The sequence below is a fragment of the Pempheris klunzingeri genome, chromosome 7, assembly GCF_042242105.1.
Source record: "Pempheris klunzingeri isolate RE-2024b chromosome 7, fPemKlu1.hap1, whole genome shotgun sequence".
Taxonomy (NCBI): Eukaryota; Metazoa; Chordata; class Actinopteri; order Acropomatiformes; family Pempheridae; genus Pempheris; species Pempheris klunzingeri.
In genome coordinates this window covers 14,624,374-14,648,189 of record NC_092018.1, presented here as the reverse complement: position 1 = coordinate 14,648,189, position 23,816 = coordinate 14,624,374, and the positions used below count along the sequence as shown (strand labels likewise).

General features: G+C 42.8%; 1 protein-coding gene across 1 annotated transcript in view; it reads left to right on the top strand.

Annotated features, from left to right (window-relative positions):
* The first annotated feature begins 4,477 nt into the window (after positions 1-4,477).
* Positions 4,478-23,816, top strand: part of kremen1 (kringle containing transmembrane protein 1) — a 52,516-nt gene continuing 33,177 nt past the window's right edge. Inside the window, exon 1 of the mRNA XM_070833836.1 lies at positions 4,478-4,557. Within this exon, the coding sequence (XP_070689937.1) occupies positions 4,479-4,557 (79 nt within the window). The 5' untranslated portion in view covers position 4,478. The remainder of the gene's footprint in view (positions 4,558-23,816) is intronic.

Genomic DNA, 23,816 nt, shown 5'->3' with positions numbered 1-23,816 from the left:
AAGAGGGAGACAAAATCATCATCTTTCTTTTTTTCACGTTGCTGCTGAATGGTCTTTTCATAAGGGTGTAAGACGCTCTAAATTTAGCCTCAGAAACGAGGTGTGTACTCACGGGAACACACCAGTTTATTTATCAAAAGTATCTTATGACAGTTATTTTGAAGATATCTGACCAACATTCTGGCTGCCTTCCTAATACTGAAAAATATCCTGATTTCTCCCGCTGAAAATAAGTCCCATTGCACAATGAATTTCATTCCAACAACAAGTCTTGCCAGAAACAATATCCTGGTGTTTGTCAATAATCCACAGAACAAAAGACTGCGATCTGTTTTCACTGGAAGCAAATACGAAGCCCGCAAGTAATGATTATTGTCATTACTGACTCTGCCAATTTCATCACTTCTGTGATGAATCAAGTAATCGTTTTGTGCATAAGATATCAGAAAGTAGAGATTTCCTAGAGCACAAATTAAATTATTCACATTGCTTGTTTTGTCCAACCAAACAGTCAAAAGCACACAGATATTCAGTATATTAACATCTAAGAAAGAAAAGCAGCAAATTATCACATTTGAGAACTAATAGTTTTACATGAATTTCTCATGAACACAGCTCACAGTGAGGTCTGTGAACTATCCTGACAAATCCGTCTGGAAAGATGCGCTGCTGTTGAGTTTTTAAATGTCATTTTTAATGCTGTGAGCGACACAAAATAATTTCCATTCACTTTTATTCCACTGAAGTGTTGGTAGAAATGTCTCAAGACCTGGAATGATAAACACAAAAACTCTCCGTATGGTTTGATATCAGAGGAAATCCTTTTTTTTTTTTTTTCTTTTTCAATAATCTGACTAAACTGGCCCTTTTCATTTTTTGCTCTCTGTTTCTCTGCCTCTCACATGTAAACAAAATGGCATATGATTCTCTCAGATGCCTGCAAAGAAAAGCATAGAAGAAGAAATAGTTTTGATCACAAAGAGGAGCGATGTGGCATTAAAATTCACGGCCAGGCACTCGTGTTTACCCAAGAGGAAACAAGGACATGACATAGTCTTGGCTCCTGACTTCGTGAATTTGAGACATCTGGGCCAACTTCTAATTCATCTATGCATAATTTCCCATTGGCAGGCAGGTCAGGGATGCCAGAGTACTTTCTAATACATCTCAGTGGATTATTCTCACTGTGACCTCCAGCCTCTCTGTTGCATAACTCAGCAGGCAGGACACACCGGTAGGGTGACAGGCTCGGCTCTCCCTGTGCCACCCATGCTAAAAATGTACACACTTTGTAAAGTGAGGGACTTTGGGTTCTCTCATTGTCTGATGTTCTCGGTCTAATACAAAGCAGTTGAACTGTCTGAAAGGCAAATTGCCAAAAGGATAAAGTGTGAATTTCATGTGCCAGCTTTTATCTGGCGAGAGCAAAAAGAACAAAATTACACTAACTCCAGCAGACCACAAGGAATGCGGCCAGGCAGCGTGTACAGACAGGCCCAACATGTGATCACACACACACACACACACACTCTCAGAGAGAGAGAGAGAGAGAGAGAGAGAGAGAGAGGGAGAGACAAAGAAGACAAAGAAAGCCTTGCTACCACAACTGCACAGCATCACAGACTGATAGCAGGGAAGATGGGAGGTAATGACGGGACTCTAATTCAGGTTAATGTTCAGATGGACACAATCGTTTCTGTTCAGTCTGAGGACACTGAGACACTTTTGTATCAGCTCATACTCATAGCATGTCACATACTAAATACTGATGGCAATATACTGCACAGGACACAGAGACATTCTGCTCGAGTAACTGCCTCAGTGTTCATTACCTCAATGCTGCAGCTTTTGAATGTAGAAAACTGCAATAATAAGTCGGTCAACAGATATTTTATTGCAAAAAGTTTGATGTTAAATGAATCGTTCAACCGGTTTTTAAGCAGAAATGGCAGAAATCACTGGTTCCACCTTCTCAAATGTAACTATTTTCTGGTTTTCTTACTCTTCTGTGATACTAAACTGAATCTGTCTGGGTTTTGAACTGTTTGTCAGACAAAACAAGACATATGAAAGCATCACTATCTGCGCTGGCAACTTAATCAAGAACATAACTAGTAGATGAATTGAAAATGAAACAATTGCTAGTTGCATCCCTTCACAAATATTATCAGCCAAATGTGTTTTAAGAATCAAAACTCCATAAGTTTGGCTCCTGTAATATTAATAATTATTAGCAGTGAGACAGTATACTGATGCACAAGTGTGTTAGAAACATATTAATGTTTTAGGTAATTGAGGTTGAGCTCATTTAAAATAGATTTTATGCTGATTGGTAGATTCATCAATGAACATGTATTTTAATCTGTAAACTTTCTAAACTTGTATGTTAAACTACAAAGTAACTATATATATATATATGTGTGTGTGTGTGTGTGTGTGTGTGTAATAAAAATATAGTATATATATAGTAACTATGTATATATAATGTACTGGATTAAAATATTTCCCACTGAACTGTAGTAGAAAGAAAGTATGAAGTAGCATAAAATGAAAAGTACTTCACTTTGTACTAAAGTACATAAAGGTACTTTGTAGTACGTAAATGTACGTAGTTTTCCTCGCTGATGGGATATTTATTGCACGTGATGTCCAGCTGCCATGCTGTTTCAGAAAAGGTTAGCCGTCTCAGTCATAGCCATATTAAACTGTCAGTATGGTTAGATTATAATAAATCTCTTTCTCTCAAACAATCTCAGTGTAATATCAAGTACAGTTTTTACCAGCCAGTATCTCAAGGCCACACAGTTACATTTCTCAAAAGGGCACACGTCATGCTAGATTACTTTCCCTGTGCACCCATCTCAACCCCGTCGGTTTTGGCAAAATAAATGTTGGGCCCTTTTTTTCTTCAAGACTGGTGAGATCATGCTGTATTTTCTATTTTTAGACTAAACTGGCTGCTTTGGGCTTGGACGCTTCTTCACAGTGCTGCATGGTGCTTGCAGGGAAACACAAGAGGGTGCTGTTTCACAAAGTTAAGATGAGACTTGCCCGTCTGAAATGAGGTGAGAGGCACAGACTGTGGCAGTGCACCTGTTTCTGTGCGCTGAGTAAGATAACAAAAGCTTTCAGTGGAGACATGTGAAAGGATCGCATTCAAACAATAAGTGTTTTTTTTCCTTATGCTGATTATTATATTCTAATCACTACAGTTTCCTTTCAGAGGAACATTTATGCTGACATATCATCCAGCTTTTAAAAGAACGCCTGCAATTTAAAGATAATCTGCTCATTTGTTTATACAACTTGGTTAAGAAAATTAAACATTTCTCCCTTTTGTGTAATTAGAAAAATCCAGTAACTCACTTTGGACACAAATAACAAAAACTCACACCAATTAAGTCTCTGACTCCCAGAGTTGTGCCCAGATCCAAGTTTTTACTTAACCTTTTCTTAGGGAATGTTAAAAACAGGCAGACAAAATAGTAGAACTTATAAATGCTTTGTGATCACAGCTTTTTTTAAAAAAAACAAAACTCCAGCAGCAGGATCAAACCTGGAATTTATTCCTGAGGCAACATCAATAAGTAAAGTCATTTTCACTCATTCACATCTGTCTCCACTGTGTTAAGCTACTGCAGCCACTTCTCTACCAAATCTTTCTTGCCCACTTCCCCCCTTTTCTAAACTGTTGCTATAAAAGTGATGTACTGCTGACATTGACTTGCCTTTGTTTGCAGTTTGGCATTGAGTATGTCGCAGCCCAGAGGTTTCCAAAAGTAATGGGCCCCCAATTAGATTTAGACCCCAACATAAAAACCAAAACAATGCTCCCATAATGTTCCAGAAGGGCCTTTTTGTGTGTCTCTGGTGCTGCACTGCTTGTTTACAGTGAACTGTCATAAGCTACTTTATGGCTCTTCCACGGCTATTATGTCACCATAGGGACCCAGTAGTACATGCAAAAGTGTGGTGCTTAAAGGTGGTGTTTGCTCTGGAATAGTTGGGTGCAATATTAAACGTATACAGGTTATTACTGTGGTGATATGCTTTAAAATCCAGTCTTTAAAGGGGTTAAGAGAGGTTGTACTTTACTAACCTGCTGCCCATTGCACCACTGAGTCCACCCTCCCCTGCACCGCCACCCTCCCTCCCTCCTCCTCCCTCCTCCTCCTCCCTCCTCCTCTTTCCTTTCTGCTGCTTCCCTAGCGCTGCAGGTTGAATCTATTGCCCCTATTTCCTGTCACATGGCTTGGAAATAGGATCCCTGCTTTCTACTATCTGTTCACGTCTTTGTGGTGTCAGTGTAGTAGTAGCTCTACGACCTGCCTTCAAGTTCAGGGACTTTTAACGCCGACTCAAAGAGCGACTCCTGCACAGACCCAAGCAGCCAGTCAGTCCAGCAGCCCGCCGCTCTGCGCATCTGTCCGCCAGGCTGCACTTCACCTGAGAGCCAGTTCACACTCTTAAATCACACCATGGATTCCCGGACGGTCACCTCTGCTCTTCTTCTCGCCGGGCTTCTTTCTTCCGCGGCTGTTAGTCATTTCGAAACCGGTAAGAGAAACTTTTCTACTCGCTTTCTCTGAGGATGTTTCCCGAGTAAGATCTGTGTTGTCGGAGGCGTCTCCAAAGTTGCTCCTTAGCGCACAGAACACGCAGTTATCCTATTAAATATCGTACAACACACACCCGAAAGTATGTTTATTTAAACATGATAGTGATGTGACTATGTCACCGATTGCAGTCGCGGTAACTCCATTCATAGTTCATCGCCTTGGTCCGAGTCCCACTACGGCGCTGTTTCACCAAACTGTGTGATCTCTTAAACTGGGATGTCTACACACGGCAGTCAGAGCAAAGCGGGAAATATTCTTGCTGTTTGCTTAGTTTGAAGACAATAAAGAGCGGAGAGATCTGTGCGATTAGGCTTCAGCTTCACTGTTTTCTCCACACCTACGGGGTGAACACTTGCGGTCCAAACCGTATCCAAACGCGTCCGCAGACCTGTAGAGACAAACTCCTACCAAGTGGAGGTCCATGTAAATGTGGGAAATGCTTTGCAGTCATCGGGAACCTCTGCTATGTTGCTCTGAAAGCTACGTTTCGATTTAACCAAGCAAACGAACCGACTTGTAACACCAAACCAGCAGCTTTTACGCACGTCCTGCGCTACGAGTCCCGACGTGTTTACCAGCTCTGCATCAGCTGCCTGAAGCTGGTCAGTCTCACTGGTGTCTTTTTGATTTATCACATTTTTTTTAGCGGTTATGGCGGAACATCTTTATGATGCTTCAATCTCCATCGTAATATTACTTTTCGCCGCACTGCATCACTGTCTGGTGTTCTTAATTAACCCACTCAGACATCATTTCCCCCCGCTATGAACTCGAAACCCTCACCTCAGTCATCTGATATCATCCATTTAATTTGCCACCGAGCTCAGACTAATACGCGGGGATATGCTCGCGTTTATCTGCAGAACTTCAAAGTTCCAGCCGGATCCCCCACTCAAAGCTGCCTTCACGGACAGTATTTTGTTTTAATGTGAATATCTAATAATGATGACCACACTAACCAAGCTTCTCCTTTGCTGTAATTTGCGCCGCGTTTCATGTCGAAGCAGCAAATCCTCATGCTTTCCTTTTTAATTTTTTTGTCTCTTAATTATACCCTTGGATTTCAAATTAGAGGGTCCACCATCTGGGCTAGTGCGTAAGTACTCCCATGTGTACCTATGTATTAACAAAGTATTTAAAGCAATGGTATTCCCCCTCATAACACTGGGGAGAAAAAAGCCCAAGTTTATGTTGAGTTGAAGTCAGCTGTGCCATATTTACTGTACAGTAAAACAACAATGTTATGCGTCAAGAAGTGAGTCTCTTGTAAATGCAAAGAATGACTGCTTCGGCTTCGCTTTGCTGTGTTTGCACATCATATGTCAGACTGAGTGTGAAACCGAAAACACCTAAAGGAAAAATCCACCTTTAAACCCACCTGCGCTTATCAGATGCAGCTGTTAGCTCAGCTTTATTCAATGGTGAACTTTTTTTCCTTTTTTCTTTTTTTTACAACCACATATTATTTGCTAAATGTCTGGAGCTACATAGCAGAGTATCATAGTTTAGACTCATGTATAACAGGAGAAATCCGATCCAAGGAGTTTGAGTTTGTTGTGTCTTCTCTGATGCCGATGATGTGCAGTTGATGAAAGGAAACTTCCGCTGACAACGACCTAGTGAATAAAATAGGTTTATTGCAACAAGGTCAGTTGTCTAACAGGCACCATGGAGGCCTGGGAAGACGTTCAGCCAATTGTAGGAACAGACAGCGTAACCCCCAGCCGAATCTGCTGCCTCTGTCCCCTGTCTTCTCCTGAGCCCATTCTCTGGTCATCTTTTATACTTCTTCTTGACTTCCTAGCTCGACAGCTGATGTCTTTGTTAAAAATGTACAGGAATGTACCAAAATACTTACAACCATTTGTACCCAAATAAGAAGGTAAAATCAATCACTCCTGTCGAGTTCATCCTTCATTTAGATAGACAGACACCAACAGGCACAGCCATAAACACCAAGTGGACACAATCATAAATACCACTCTTTAGATGCACCCATCAGATACTACAAGTTGCATTCATGCTCTGGAGTATTCACTATGGTGAATAGATGAGGCAGGTTGAGGGAAGCTGGACTCACTGAAACAAGCAGAGCTGCACAGTAACTCCTGGATTGCCTGAACTAGCTGATGTGGATATGATGAGTATGCTACCTGAGTATGTCCCATGTTATTCCTGCAGTTTAGCGCTGACCAGGTACGTTTTATGAATGCGAACATCCTCTTTATACATGCAGCAGAATTTTCCTTTAAAGTGAGGTCATGCAGCAGCTTATTAATGCTTTGCAGAGAGCCAGCTGCTGTTGCTTTTGTGACAGAGTGTCTCTAACAATTACACTGGGGTGCTTTCACCATCCTGGTAGACTGCAGCATCGCATCAAGCAGAAGTGTATTTACAGCAGAAATGTTTTTCATCTTCAAGCGCTGAGGGATAATATTGCACTCAGTAATACACACAGAGATGGACACACACACACACAAATATGAAAAGGAGGAAGCGTGTGAAAATGTAGCTAAGGGTTATAGATGCCATGTGATGGTTGTAGTTGGAGCAGCTAAGTGCCTTTACGCAACCTATAATATGAGGATGGGCTCTTCTGCCATACGGCACACTTCATGCTCCCGGTATAGAGTGTTAGTTTAACACAGTAATGTATATGATTTCTCTCCCACCTGAACTGAGAGGCTTTATAAAGAAACTCATCCGGACTCCCACATGCTATTTTGTCTGCCGTTGCTCACTTGGCAGCTGCTTAGGCCCTTCACACAAATGTACACACAAGTGGAAGCTGAATCCTGTCATAGCTGTCAAGATGAGGCGTAATTGAGTTCCTCTGTAAGCCGGTAATGATGTAGCTGATGGGGTTGTTGTCGCGAACAAGCTCGAGCTGGTTAATCAGCGAGGAATGATTTCATACTTGATGTTCTGGTCTCACTGGCAGGTTGACGATGGGAGCCGGTGGTGGGAGTCCCACAGTGTATCATGCACCTACATGTATGTCTTTTGTTTATGTAAATGATGCATCATCTTATAAAAATGGAGATGAAGGCAGCTTTTTCATGATGCTGCCAATGTTGCTGTTACAGTAGGGAGGCTCATCTTTAAAGTGATTCTTTTTAAAGTCAGCGGCAGGGTGAGAACGCTGTTTTCCTGTTAGTACATGCAGGGATAATCTATAATCTATCTTAGTGGTTTGCCTCCTGGGATCAGGGGATGCAGGGGATGATTAAAGCTTTTGATGTATTGGGAAATGCACGTATTTGCTTTCTTACTGGGAGTTAGATGAGAAGGTCAATATCTGTCGCATCTTTCTGTTTAATATGAAGCTACAGCCAGCAGCCTGTTAGCTTAGCATAATGACTAGAAACAGAATCAAACAGCTAGCCTGGCTCTGTCTGAAAGTAACAAAATCCGCATACCAGCACCTCTTAAGCCCTAGCCTAATGTCATATTGTGTTTATTTAGAAAGTGTCAAAGTATTTTGAGGCCAAGAAACATCCTGATACATAACCAGCTGCAAAACCTAGACTCTTCATTTTCACACTTTGGTCTTTACACAGAAAAACAAAAATAATGTAATGAGTTTTAGAGATGTTGGTAAGAAGACTTTATTACCTCTGGAGAGAGCCAGCCTAATTGTTTCTGTCTTTGTGTTAAGATAAACCAGCCATCTGCCAGCTGTAGCTTTATAGACAGATATTAGAGTGATATCTGATATGAAGAAGTTTACTTCCCAAAATTGCTTTCACAGTTGTTGGGGGGGAAACTTTCATTCTGTCTTCTGTCTGCTTGTGAAATTCTGATCCCGCTGTCTGCAGTCATGAATAAAAGCAAGATCCCCAAAAAGAGCAACACAAAACAAGTGGAGTCACAACCTGTATCACTGCACTTTCTGTCTGTTACCTTTAACGGAAAACAGTTGGCTTTCGTTGTGTCGAGCCGGGGCTTGAAAAGGTTAGGCTGTGACATTTTGGCAATATGAAATGCATTCTCATTATGTGATCACAGAAGACAGAGCTGTCAGAAATAAGGCCCAGTGAAGAAAACATCAGGTTAATATCAGGCTGTGCTCGACCAACTGAATCTTGGACAGATCGGAAGGGGCAAGAGCTGCCTTATGGGCTTTCTTTTCATCTGCACTCTTTTCCAAGTCTCTACTTAACTAGACATGCATGAAATAACTTGCAAGGCCACAGTGAGAAGGTTTGTCAAGGATGATTTCTGTGCAGTAAGGTAACCTATCAAACTGACTTGCCGCAGGAGAATCAACTCGATTATTTCCAAACCACAGATTTTAAGCTGTTCACTCTCATTCAACATTAGCACTTCTCCTTCCCCCTCGAAGCATAACAGGAACTAAATAGAGAGTTAGAGGGGAAGAATGACAGCATGTGTTGTGATTTCTCTTTGTAGCCTGACATGCATATAAGCTGCTGCATAAACTGGCAACCCTCTTTTTCATCTTGCAGCCCGCTCTCTTTCCTGCTCCCCGTGTGATCGCTGTCCAGCAGGGCTTGGTGTTGGCCTGGACTCTGTCAGAGTCACTGCACACGACCGCAGACGGAACTGTGCGTCACTGTGTGGCGCAGTGGGCGAGGGCGAGGTGGCCGGGTCCGTGGTTTAAAACACTGCACGAACTCCTGAACAGTACAGTAGCTCTCACAGAGGTCTGGATTTTAGTTTTTGGTGCTGGCAACAGTCATGCAGCTTCTGTGTTCACTAGGGCAACGTGATTGATAGGAGTCTAAAGTGTGCGTTAACATGTTTGGCTTAACATCAAGTTACAGTATGCTGACTGTGTGTGTGTGTGTGTGCAAGTGTACGCTCACCTGTCTGTGAAAAACTGAGGAAAGGAAGCCAAAAGCTTTTCTGCATTTCAGCAAGTCCAGGATTTTTGTGTATGTTTGTGTGCATATCCTACTACTGTACCTATCCAAGTGTGGAGGGCCGCAACTAACAACTAACTGTCCTTTTCAATAATAGTCCTTTTAAATAAATCTTCGTCAGCAGATGGAGCTTGTCCAGTTGTCATGGAATTGGAAATGTTAAAATTTCCTTCTTGTCCATGTTGGATTGAACATTGAGGCTCAAAATTGATTCTGTTGAATATTGTCATGATAAATAAAGTGAAAAGATAAAATGTATGAGAGATGAGATAAACAAATACATGCAGGGCTAATGAGACAAACGTGAGATAAAACAAATGAAAGCAGCAAATCATTGCATTTCATAAGCTGAAAACAACAAATGTTTGAGGTCTCACATCCTCTATCAGATACAGGATGTGAGACCTCAAACATTTGTCAGATAGAGTCTATCTGATGCCCCCCCCCCCCCCCCCCCCCACACACACACACACACACACACACACACACACACACACACACACACACAATCCACAACTCTCCCACTTACAGCCAATCACCTTATCTGTCTTGGTTTTATGCACTCTCCACATGTGAACGCCTTCCATACAGTGCAGTTTATCAATGGTGTCTATCAACCTTTGTAACCCCTGAGACAGAGGGATCTTTGTGAGAGGATGTGTGTATGTGTAAGTGAGAGAGGGAGAGAGGGAGAGAGAGAGCGCGACTCTGAATCGTTTGCCCCAGAAGATAATAACAGACCATCTTCAGCCGAAGAAACACAAGCTTGTGTTGGCAGAGGTGATCGCAGTGGAGCGTTGGTCTGAGGAGAGACAGCGGGTTCTTAAAGAGTTTAACATAAGGGCTTTCGGTGTGTGGCTAAACCCTCTGTGCTCAGTGTGGGGAGTGTCAGGGGGCATCATGGGTAGAGGGTGCATGGGGTCTGGTTCTCAGATGTGGGCTGTGTGGTCCTCCCTCCTTTCCCGGTTCAGAGATGGAAATGGAAACCTCTCCTCCCTGGTGAGCTTCTGTGCTGCACACACAAGTTCAGACAAACCACTGGGATAGATTAGTGCACTGTACTCTTGTGTGTGGGTGTGTGGACTGATTACATCTATGTAACTTCATTATTAAGAATGTGACCATGTGGAGAAACCAGTGGGATTTTTGACTTTAAGAGTGAAGAGGATTTGTGAAGGCTTATCATTAGTATATCATTGTTTTATTTAGAAAGATGAGACTTGTCAAATGTAGATTTGGCCATCTGAGTGCCTGCTGCCACGTGACATTCATTCCTCATTGTACTCAGTGGAGCTCATACCAATATCGTAATACAGCAGCACATCACACTAAAACTATTTGGATGAATGAATGAACCTACAGGGTGAGAGGAAACATCACTTTTGTAGCCGTTGGTCTCTTTAGCGAACTTTGGAGATAATGTGAGTCCCTTGCCTTTAACCCAAGGACATGCAGAAGTGTCGGCATCAATCACAGGGCACAACAATCTGCTCGGGATGCATGGTTGCTTTTACTGCTTATTTTCTCATCACTCATTGGAATCATGAGTAAGTGGACAAATGGGCTAATGTTCCTAAAATGTTTTGTACTCTCCATAAAACTTCACACTCTTTTAAATGTCCTTTAGGTTGCACATAGGTTCAGTCAGTATATTCTGGATGTTTTCTGGATGTTTTGACAGTAAACTCAGTCAGCCTGTCTCCTCTGTGTGTTGTATGCATAATCAGCTCTACAGCAGCCCATATGGAGCCCTCATGAATTTCCAAATGCACTGCCCCGAGAGATTAAGTTTATCACGTAAACAAAACACACCAACAAAAACCAACTGTGCATATTGACTTTACCTAACTCTAGGCCTGTTAGGTCACCGACAACAGACCAAGCTATGGAGTTACAGCGGAGGGATGCTCCTTGCTGAGGGAGTAACACATGCACAGCTAAGTCGCCTTACTAACAGAGTTACCTGAATGAAAATGGCATTTCAAAGGATATGTGAAATCTGGGTGCTGACACAATTAATTGACAGAAAATTAATTACAGATATGATTTTAAGAATTTTGAACATTTCCTCGTTTTGAACTTTCCTCTGCTTAAAAACATTGTAAATTAAAAATGTTTCAATATGTCTGACATTTGAAAAACTGAACAAGTATTTGAGAAAATCTGATCTGAAATAATCAACAGATTATTCTTTAATTTAAAAAAAAAAAAAAAGGAGGCGGAGTCGTGATAACAGGCGAGGAAGAGGCTCTTTGCCTGAGCATCAAACAATACTGTTGCACATGTGTGTAGTACTTTGTTGACAATAAAGATAGATTAAAAACTAAGCCATAGCTGATTATACAAACCTCCACATCTACAGTAATGCTCCAGTGACAGTAACACCAGCTCACAGTAGCTACCTAGCATTGATAGATGAGGAGGAAGAGAGTTGCGCTCATTGAGAAGCCAGACGCAGAGAGCAGAAAGTCTAAAATAGACGAAAATAGAGCAGAGCATTTTCCTTTTTACATATCCCAACACTCATGATACTCAGCATGCCTTGACTTGTGAAGACAAGCCAAAGTTTTGAAGAATTCTCTCATTTTCTTGGCTGAGTGTGAAGTTGAAACTGGCTCACAGTTGGTAACAGAAGAAGATTTGAAAAAAAAAAAACCCGCTGTAGGTCAGAAATGTGTGCTTCTGTGTCAAGCTGCTGCCCATTTACTTCCTGTTGACCTCTGGGTGGTGCCCTGCGAAGGTCAAGCTGTGGGCAACGCCCTTGTTCCTCCATGCCAAGGGATTGGACGGCCCATAAAACCACCAACCACTGAGACGTAGAAACAGACCTAGTTATTATAAACACAATCATGCTTATTATCATGCCACTGTGATTCTCGTCCTGTCGTGTTCAAAGGCTTACATTTGTTTTATCAAAGAGCCTCTCTGTGTGTGCTGTTCAACCGATCTCTCCATTTTTCTTTTTGAACTTGGGCTGAGTGCAACTCTTTCATTTTTCTCCCACCTTGTGCAAATCACCACCTGCTCAGGCGACCCAGCATGCAAAGCAGCCAGGCCAGTTCCAGCTTCAGGATGTATGGTGGTGCTGGTGGTGCACGGGTAGTCCCCCTCAGAGGTGACGAGGCACGACGGATACGATAGTCATGTAAAGCACAGAGTGGCGAGAGAAAGAGGCGTCCCCAAACAAAGTGGAGCAAGGTTGAGTATGTCACTCAGGTCCCTGATCCACGGAGGCGGTCCTGTGAGACAACATGGAATTAAGCTGTCAGCGACTGCTGGCTGTACACGACTGTCAGGCTTGAAAGAGATAAACAATGTTTAGGTAGGAGAGTGCACTCGTGTGGCCAGAATAGTGGTTTATGAGGTTTTGTTGCTCAAAGGTCAGTCAAGACCAGTCAAAGTGTTTTTCTGAATGAGCTGTGACATGTTGCTGGATGGATCGCAGGAAAGCAACGTAACCTCTTTGCCTGTTCTTTCACAACTCTCTTTAACTCTCCCTCCCTCCCTTTTCGTCCTGTGCTCATTTTATTACTATTATGCTTGAGCTGTGTTCCCTGGCTTCTTCGTGTATCTTGACATTTGCGTATGCATGAGGAGACCCGCGCCAGTCAGCGCCGAATGACATTCTCTCTCAGCTTTGCTGGTGCTGTCTGCAGCAGTCAGAGCCCATCAGCTGGAACACACTGCAGGGCGAGGGGGGTAAATCAAATAGTCAGAGAACAGTAATGAAATACCATAGAGCCTTATGTTCCTCTATGAATTCTATTAACTCTCGAACAAACAATTGTTTTCATTATCAAAACTCAATTTAATTTGCAGAAAATGGAATTTTAAAGGAGGTTTTAAGGCCCCGGGGAAGAAGTGGCTGATGCATGAAAACATTACACAAAATATAACTTTTTGCTTCAAAACTGGATTTATATGCTGACGTGAAATCAAAATAGAGTGTTATCAGCTCTGGGCGTGTTGATAAAAGGAAGTGCAGCTTTGCTAGTCCCAAACAGTACTCATTGGCCACTGTATTGTTTCTGCATTTCAAAGAGAACAGGAAAGAACGATTAGACTTTGGTTTGATTTGTTTGGTTACAAGCCCAAAACCATTCTGGCTTCCTGTCTCTGTATTTCTCTTTTTGAACACACTATTAATAAAGCTTTTCACATAGTATGATTAAGGTAAATTAGCTGTTATTCTTTCTTTGATTCAAACATGTTCCAAACATCTCGCCAGTGATTGGTTGGGTGTTTTTACAAAAATCTCCACAGACTGAGTTTCAAAGCAACCATGTATTTTTGTGGTGTCACATGCAATTCTGAGTTTTGAGAAGCGTAACCAAGAACATAACGGCAGGATATTGAATTGCTACTGTGTGAGACATGACCTGTCCGGCGAACCTAGTTCTTTTTATACTGCAGTTATGGTTGGGCCAGGGCCACTGAGGCCTGTGCTCTACTGTGGTAGAGTAATGGCAACCACTTTAAACAAATGGAGAGTAATTTTGCTGCTGAGCCTCGGGGTCTGGTTAGTGTCCAGCTGCAGCAGTTTGTGGCCAAAGAGGCAAATTGTCGCCTTTCCTCTTTGCAGGAAACGCCCACTGACAGCACTGATTTGACAAGGCCAAGCAAGTGGACATGGCTAAGTGGACAGAGCAAACATTTGGACAAGTGAAGGGAGCAGACGTAGCTAAGTGGACAGCAAACAAAGGAACAAAGCCAGTAGCGGGCAGAGCTAAGAAGCCGTAACAAGGAAATGTGCAGTGGATCAGAGAGTGCAGACAGGGGTTTGACAACATGTTTCAGTGTGGTCGTTTTTGAATGAATATGGAAATAAACGTCCATTAACTCGAGCTGTGATGGTTAACTGAGCTTTAACAGTTCACGGACCCTACTTAAGAAATGCACAGGGACATCTCAGTCAACCGTTTTCACAAACAACCATTGTCCCTCAAGCTGTGGAGCCAGTGATATCCCATTGCAATGCAGGGCCCTTTGAAAGAGGCTTGAGCTCAAAAGGGTTGAAACCCAAGTCGCCAAGAGGCCCTGATTTAGTTGTCTGTCCTGCATCGAAGGTGAATACAGCTCCCCGAGGTGAACACAAAAAGGGTTGGGTCTGCAGCAGCCTACGTGGCTCCAGCCCATGACCAACGCCAACCGAGGGGTGGTCACACTCGGCCGATGCCATGAAACAGAATCCGCTGGCTCTCAATAGATCCTCCGTAATGGATCCCCTTCTCAGGGAGGCCAATGGGATGCCCCCTGTCTTTTACCAGAGCCATCTGGTTCCCAGCACTGCTGCTCTTCCCACAGCCGCACAAACCACAGTAAAAAAGGATCGTTTTCACAATCAAGATCAGGAACTAGAGACGTGGCTGGTTAAAAGGGGTCTGAATGTTGAACGCTGTGGTCCCCTCTGCAGCAGCCTATTGTGCTGCTGTTATTGTGTCCTTGGAAGTGCATTCTGTTGCGGTTTATCTGACGACCTTTTGTGATTTGATACAGTGGAAATGTGTGTTCTGTTCATGCTCTGACCAGTTCTGTCAGGCAAGATAATTAAAAAAAAGAGAGAGATTTAAACACGTTAGGAAATAATGGGTTACAATCCACAAATTGAGATGAATGTGCACTTTGGTGATAATGATCGCGGGTTGTTATAGAGCAAACAACAGGCATAAAGCGATTGAGTGTAGCAAAATGTTTGATTGAGGCAAAATGTTGTGACACAAAAGAGATTTTCTTCACAATGTACAACATGGATCTGAAGTGTAAAAAAAATCTAAACATCCCAAGGAATGCTGAGGGAACAGACCAATGCCTCCATCTGTAGTTTACAAAGACAGACAAAACAAACACGCTGGGGCCTTTTTTCTGATGCGTTTGCCGCACTCTCCAAATGAGCTCGCTGGAGATTCATTGGATGCAGATGGGATCATGTTTGTGCTCTGCACATTAGGTTTGTTCATCCACCACTGCAAGCAAGAAGTAAAAGTTGATTATCCTCAGTATTCAATAAGCATTTATTACTGTCCTCCCCTCATTGTCCGATGGGTGAATGAAACTACATGAAGTCGCATTTAATCACAACACAAGTCTCCGCACTAAGACATTCAGTCAACTTAAAGCCAATTTCCAGTAACCATTTTGTTCCATTACTGACAAATGGGCCTCAAAAAGCTCCGGATTCCCAGACTAACGTGTCTTATTAGGTATTTTCATTTTCTGAAATTTTATTGACCAAACAATTGAGTGATTAATAGAGGAAATAATCAGCAGAGTAACTGATTATGAAAATAATCTATGTGGCAAGGAATTTTTACATTTTTTGTTTTTTAATTTGATGAATGAATGAATGAATGCGCTGGTGTAATGAAAATGAAACTCAAAGGACGGTCAAGCAAGTTTTGAAGACAAAAAGAGTCAACATATTAAGTATTATCTATATACTGTAGTCCTCTACTTAATTAGATATATATCTAAAGAGGAAATAGACAACTTTTATAACTTTTCAACTTGTCCCCCATGAGCATTTCCAAGTGCTGTTCCAAAGACAACCGTTAACAGCCACTGACAGCTACTGTCCAAAGCAAGAAACAATTGTAAGAGTCTCTATTTTAACTGGAAACCCAGATCTCAGTGCTATGATAAAGGCAGCGAAGAACATCCAGTTGTATTAATATGTAGGCAGGCTGTGTTACTTACTTAATGCCAACTGAATGTCGGTTTGGGACCCTCTGTCCGCACTCACTCCATGGTTTTGTCTTCGTTGGCCAAGTTTGGCATCGAGTTTTCAGCTGAGCATTTTTGCAATACTCCTCTGAAGGTACAATCATTTTTAATATACTTTCTTCTATTCATTAATGAGCATTAATGTTGGACCCTGTGTGGTCGTGGAAAGCCACTGGAGATAGCTTCCGATGGCTTATGGGGAAAAGAAAAGCGCTAGTCACTTTCTAGTAGGATAGTACCCAATGGCAGACAGAGTTACATAGTGAAAGTGAGGCTTATAGGGAACCAGTCTCGGTCATGGTGTCTGCTCAATTAACATCTACTTCATAATGATAAGTTAAAGCAAGTAACAGTTGTCTATTTCCACTGTCTAGCCCCATTGAACTATCAGTTGGGGCTGAAATAGAGAGGAAATTCCCATCCCTCTTAGATTAAATGAGATTTTCTCATTCCCCAAATTACATCTTGGTGTCAGGCATGATTGCTGCCAGGGGACATCTACAACAGGAAATAATCTAATCAAAACTGGAGAGCAAACTGTAAAACTCTTCTGCAAACAGCAGCAAAGGAGTGCTCTGTAAGGAGAGAGTTGGACAACATTTGAAAGTTCCTCTAAAGATTCTCAGCAACACCTGCACCTTCATCAGCTACTAAAGCCAAGAACTGCATGTGACGATGGATACGAAGTGTGTGCACTGGCATAATGTTCATATCCTCAGGATGGACAAAAACACTGCCATCTGCAAAAGTACTTTGATTATCACATTATATCTAAATCCTTCCTGCTGCTTTACACTACGGCTTCAGCTTCTCTTGCCTCGAGTCTTGTCACGATTCACTCTTAAAAAAAAAGATGAGACATCATTCTGTTTTAATAATGATGTCTGTTAAGAATAAACAGGAAAAGAGCTGAGCTTTTGATCTGGTGCAGCAGTGTGTGTTTTTTTGTTTTATGCATTAGCAGGGCAGGTCACATCGCTCCCTCCCCTCGACAGAGACCTTTATTTATCCAAGTCAGACCTCATCTTCCCTGGACCCTGTAATCACACAGGACCTCTGAGAGAGAAGGTGGTGTGTGTGTTTGTGGGCTGGGGGGTCTGTAATGGCTGCACACAATCCCCTGTAACAGCACTGACAGTGCTCCAGCCCAAACCAAACCACATATAATTTTCATTCCTCAGATACCAGCTAACCTGAGCACAAACAGGACGATGGAAAACAGGTGTGTTTAGCGACAACCCTTCTTCTTTTCTTTCATGGTTCACCTACCTTTGAGGTGCTATCTGGCTTTCATTTTATAGCTTAAAGTGGTATAAGGTACAGGGCAAAATGCCTACACAGGGATCTGAGATCCATCACAGTGTATGAATTCAAATTTTATCATTGGAGCAACATGAAACGAGAAAATCATCCTACGAGGGAGCGGACAGGAGGCAAGCCGAAGCCGTGCTGGCCGCATGGCTTATATGAGGTTACTGCAAATTGATTACTGCCTTTGAGAGGCTGACCCATTGTGAGGAGAGGAGTTAGGGAATACACAGACATGTGCACTGAAACATACACACACACACACACACACAGTGGGTGATATCTACAGTACAGTGATGAGTGGGTGAGAATGGCATCACCACAATGACACTGGCCCTAACCACGGAACGAACAAAGGAGCCTGTGTGCACGTTAACGTATGTGTGCGAGTGTGTGTCCTCCCTTCCTTCCTCATCTGATCCATCTTAAAATACTGCGGCTGCTGTACTGATGAAAATTGCTCCCTTTCATTCTTACTCGAAGTGAATGTGGGGGCATGCATGGATATGAGGGGGGAGAGGAAAAAAGAGAAAGAAAAGAGCTGGAATGATGTGGGTAGGAGTGCAGATTAATGCGTGTTTTCTCACTGCATATGATTATCGGGGCATCTGACAGTGCAAGTTGACTGAGGGATCATTTTACCATCCACTTACAGGCAAAACAAAAAAAAATGAGAGCAAGCTTAAAACACCCCCATGTGAGACACGCACAGCCATTAGCAACAGTGAGCCATCATGGCTTGTATCACAAGCCATAGATCCTCGGGTTATCAAAGGCTGTATGCAATGCTGAACCCATATGGGGATGTGTTATTTTCTTCACAGAGGACACGCATTACAAAGACATACTGTCTCTCTCTAAAGCCCTGCATCAGTTGTTTATTTTCTGCTAAAGGGCCCCAGCAAGCAGCTGTGTCACAGAGCTCCTCTGGAATGAGATTTGGACCTTTTGAACTCAGACCCCTGCTGTTGGAGATGCTAACTCTGTGCTCGCTGTTAATTTTACAAGCCTTGGCTTTGTCGAAATGTGAAATAAACCCAGCGTTCACTTCATTGGTGTTGTGCATAAGATGGAGAAAATTAGAGCCTGGGTTAACAATCTGCGGGATCATAAAAACGATCTCTGTCCCACGCTGACTCACTCTGTTTGCCTCTTTGTTTTCCTCTCTTAATTTCCCTCCCTTGTCTTCGCTCTGTCTATCACAATTATTTCTTCAATGTCAATGTTCTACACTTATTTGCAGTTTCGCTTAATCTAGGATGAATCAATCATAGACACTCTGAACCGAACACCTTCAGCCCATCTCGGCTCCTCTGTCTCTGCTCCCTCCCTCCTTCCCTCACGCACCTCCCCTGCCTTCTCCTGGCTGCACAAGTCTTGTTTACTCTGGTGTCAGAGTTAGTTTAGAGCAGGTTCACTGGCATGTGTTGAGTATGCGGGAGATTTCTCCTTCTATTTGTTTAACCCTGTAGCCCCTGTCTTCTTATTGTAAGGAGAGGTGTGTGATTGTGTGGGTGTGTATGTCAGTGTGTGAGAAGCTATGGAAAATAAGGACACCATTAGAGGTGAAGAAGCTTTTAATCATGTTAAGAAATATGGCCTCTTTTTTGGCAGATGTTGATTATGACTTGGGGAAAGAGTAAGGAGGTGCCAGAGGGAGGTAATTGAACGCGACACCTCATCCGCCCTCATGTCAGGTTGGCTGGCGGGTCCCTGATGTCGACATTTTACCAGCAGATTTTTTCCCCAGGGTTTTAGCAAGTCCCTGAATGTCCTTTACGTCATTGTCAGACTCTGCAGCCCATCAGTCACTCCCTGAACTTCTGCCAAGCAAAACTCAAAGTCGTCCCACCTCGTTCCATCCTTGTCCACTCACAGAGCCAAAACCACCCTTGGTCCATCTGCACAGTGTTTTGTCAGATATCATCAGGGCCACTACGGGAAATCCTGAGAGGTGGATTTTTTTTATCTGCTTCGATATGTTTACTGACTGATTTTTCAAAGTCACTTGAGACGTAACACTTACATTTAGGGCAAGAGAGCAGCTTGTGGCAAAAACAAATATGCTCTCCATGTTTGTGACAAGCAACTTCAAACAGGGTTTTTTTGGCAGCACATTCAGCCCACCACTGGCTCCAGCAGATTAGACTCTTTCCATTACGGAGCTAAATAATAGGGGCCACACTAGAACGAGATGGGGCCATGTTTTATAGGTGCTACCCAGCAACTTTGGCAGTGAGTCCTTTTGGTCTGTGGCTACTGTGGTGGTGAACTCGGGAGGTGGTGTAGCGGAGGGTTTTTGAAGGAAGAATGGTGGTGATGGAGGCTATTTTGGGACTGAATGAGGTCTTGGTTTATGGCCTGGTTATCTGGGGCTACAACCTATGACAAAAGCATGAAATGAAAAGAAGGACTGTAAAATCCCATTGAGAGGTCATTGTCTGCAGATTTAACTAGTTAGAGGCGTCTGTTCTCATCACTTTGGAAGCTTTTTTTTTGCACTTTCATTGACCCTCTCGCATGAGGGCACTTTTTTTAAAAAAAGTCTTAATGGGAGAGATCAGAGAAGCAGGGAAGCAGGGAGGTGAGGCGTGGTCCATTAAGTGCTGAGAAGCCCCCCGCCCCTCCGAGAAATCACTGACTTCCACTCAGCAACATCCGACTTCATTAAAAGAGCTTCACTGACTCTGTGGCGATCTGTATAACCTGGATAATAAATGTGAAGCAGTCTTCCCCGACCATCTCAAGTCTGATTTGGTTTGATGTGGTTTTGATGTGGAAATAGATGCTGTTAGGGAAAACGGGAACCAGACTTGTGTTGCAGCCAGCTGTGTCCCCCCCCAGAAAAGAAATCTGTAACCCACCACATCTGGCCTGGTTTGGCCTGTCACTGGCCTCTGTTCTTACTACACCGACATTAATGGGTCCCACAACAGTAATGGTTACCAGGACACAGTAGAAGGGAAACATATTGTGGCAGATTGTGTATTAATAATCTGCCATTTCTGTCATCTTTGTTTGTGGACTTTGGAAGGTCTCTGACACCTTGTATGTATCAGCGTGCAGCCTCAAGTCTTAGGCGGTGTTAGTGGCTGTACAAGTTAGTTTTTTTGTGCATAATACTGTACATGCATGCTTCTATCATAGACTTATTCTCTATAATATTAATATAGTGGAAATATTGCACATGCACTAAGTCTGTTTTGCTTACTTGAAGCATATAATAAAGATGGAAGGAAGCTCTTTATGTCAGCCCTCTGTGAGGAAGCAGTTGTCTGTAATTATCGCTGCTTTTCATCCCTCGTAGCAAAAACAACAAGTAAGTGCTCTTGTGTGACCTGGCAACGTGTTTCAGAGAAACCATTTGTTTGTAAGCTTGTTTGTTTGTGTTTTAGAGATCACATGACCCATCCCCATATCATTTCTTTCTCTCTTTCTCTCTCCCCCCTGTTTTCCTGGAGCATTAAGTGCATTTGAAGTTGCAATGTGGAAGTCATTAGCCACAAATCCCAACAAATATAATAACAGGGCGATTAGCTCTCTCCGCGATCCTCTGTTTTTTTTTTGTTTTTTTTCCCCCGTTGTCGGGGTGGTGCAGCATTCTGTGAGCGCAGGGCTTGGTCAAGGGCGAGTCTTCCTCTTCCCTTTCCCGGAGTTTTTCTATTTGTAGATCTGCATGTATTTTATAGGAGGCTTTTTTTCCCCCCTTCTCCCCCGTCTTTCATGCGGTGGTGGTTCTGTTTCCCATCACGGCCTATGATGAAACCACAAGAAAGCCCGGGCCCATGTGACGAGAGCGCAACAGTTGCTTGGTGACAAGGAAAGGGGTGTGAGATGGGGGCTGGGCGTGTTCTGAGTAGAGTGAGCCTGAAGTGGTGACGGTCCAATCAGCAGATGAGCTCTTCATTTGCTCCAGGACAAGGATAAAATGCTCATGTAAAATTGGCCTTTTCTCTTTAGTTTGATAGATGTGTGGCCATCTGCAGGGCTTTTAAATGGACCATTCATCTTTACGATGGCCTCACTTATCTCTGAGTCCTTGCAGATCTGCTACTTCCCATTCCCACCACAAGCAAATGGTGCCTTGAAACCACATGGAACACCCCCCCATCTTTCTCCCAGTGGCAGAACGCTGCCATATTTACCATCTCCTCCTGGAAAGCTAAGTTGGCCGCAGCAGGGCGGAATGATTGCCAGCAGCAGCTCGTTCCAAGCGGACCATGTGCAGACAAGCTCTGCTTCATCCTGAAACTCCAGAGTAAAGTTTCCTGAAGGAGGAGAGGAGACATTTACAAAGTCATTTGGCTCTTTCTTTTTGATACAGTGTGTTGAGCAGCACTGCATGCAGCCAAGTTCAGTCATTTTAATACCCACTCTTTTCGAGGAGAAGATATTTGAAGGACGTGAGCTCATTTGGGATGCAGTCGGCTGCCCTGTCCCAGCCTGATGTTATCCTCTCTGACTGGGGCAGTAACAGTCGTGATTGCTTTTGGGGAGCAGTGACTCATGATTGTGCTTGTGCCTCTGCCAAACTCTCAATAGCAGTGTTTCCCTCTCGTTCTTTCTGTTGCCGTGGCTGCCGGCTTCCTGAAAAATGTAAATGCAGTAAAAATTCATCGTCTGATTTCTGTCTCCCAGAGTATACATCATATTATACAAATATCATCATTCTTGAACTATATCAGTGCAGCTGACATTTACAAGGTATCAGAACACCCCCTTATCGCTAAAGTTTTCTACTGCTTTGTGGTTATAATCCTTTCAGTTGCATTCTTTGCACATGCAACAATTGAGAAAAAATACAAAAGTGTGTATTAAACACGTCTGTCCTCTGGGTGTCAGTCCAATGACTTGCTTCCTCCACCCCTCTCCTTGCTCCCTCATGTAAGGGTAGCAAGAGCGTGACCCTTGTTGTAACACCATTAAGCTGTTTTTCTAATTTTATGGAGTCTTGCTCTGTCTCAGCCACTCTCAAGTGGATTTACGATCCAGTGGTTGATATCCTTGCATGCTGAGGCAGTATTAATTTGCTGAGAGAGAGGAAAGCCATTTACAGACAATAGAGTGGCATCATAATTGCAGTAACCTGACACCCTGCAGCTCCTTGCTGCTGTTGAACTCCTGTCAGCCAGACGATGGATAGCTGATAAGCTTGATTGAACAACAAAACAACTTTAATTAAAAGGAACTTTGGCAGGCACACTGAAAACAGCCAGGGATTCTGATTTACTCTAAAACTATGTGTAAGCAGTACTTTTGAAGTGGATGCAAGAGTTTGTGTGCAAACTAACTGCTGTTATTATCACAAAGCATGTTCGAACGTATCGGAAGCTAATTACTAAACACATCAAACTTTTGGCTCATGTTTAGACCCTACAATTCTACATGTATTCACTTTCTAAGCACCATCTAATTCAATCAACTCATAGACATTTGATTTGGGAGTTTATAGATCCCACAAAAAAAAAAAAAAAAAACTTTTAACTGTCATTGTTGATGCTACCTGGCTTCCCAAGACCTGTGAAACGGCATCTAGACGTTGGCATCTAAGGATGGGCCTGGCAACAGACTACAGAAGCTGCATTAAGAGGCTGTTCCCCAAAGAAGTGTCTGTATATGAGTTGAAAAGGGATAACAGAAAAAGCAAAAGCAGTAGAGGAGAAAAGAATAGAGGATGGTGAGCGAGGAGAACAGACGATACGATACAAGAGAGAGAGGGGACGTTGGGAAACCTTGGACTCAAAAGAGAATGAAAAAGAGCCTCAGAGCCCAGCTGGTTCACCGTGGGGTATAATGACTGTCATATTGCAATGCATTAGCTCATACTCAGCCAGACAGCTTGACTTGATGAAAGGGGCCAGCCATTGGCTAACCATGTACATAGCAACAAGACCCCATGGAGACAAGCCAAACAAGCGAGTTTTGTTTTTTCGTATTAATGTTTGATTGACAGGCATGATGTGAAATTACCGTAATACATCCATGAGCTCTTGACATTTTGAAAAGCAGATAAGTTAACACTTGAAAGTGTTCTTTGTACGTGTTTTAAGTAGGGAAAATGTATCTACCGTATATCAGAATGCCAAACTGTTGCCCTTTTGGCATCATTTGCATCTACTCTTTGCAAGTTAGACAGAGAAAAGTGAATTTTTTTATACCCGCTGTTTACACCGAAGGGTAATTGCAATTATGAGCACCTGCAATACGAGCAATCACAATATTCAAATAATAAATTAATATTTTCCATCATAATGCAATTAAAAGGGGAATTCAGTTGGAGGCT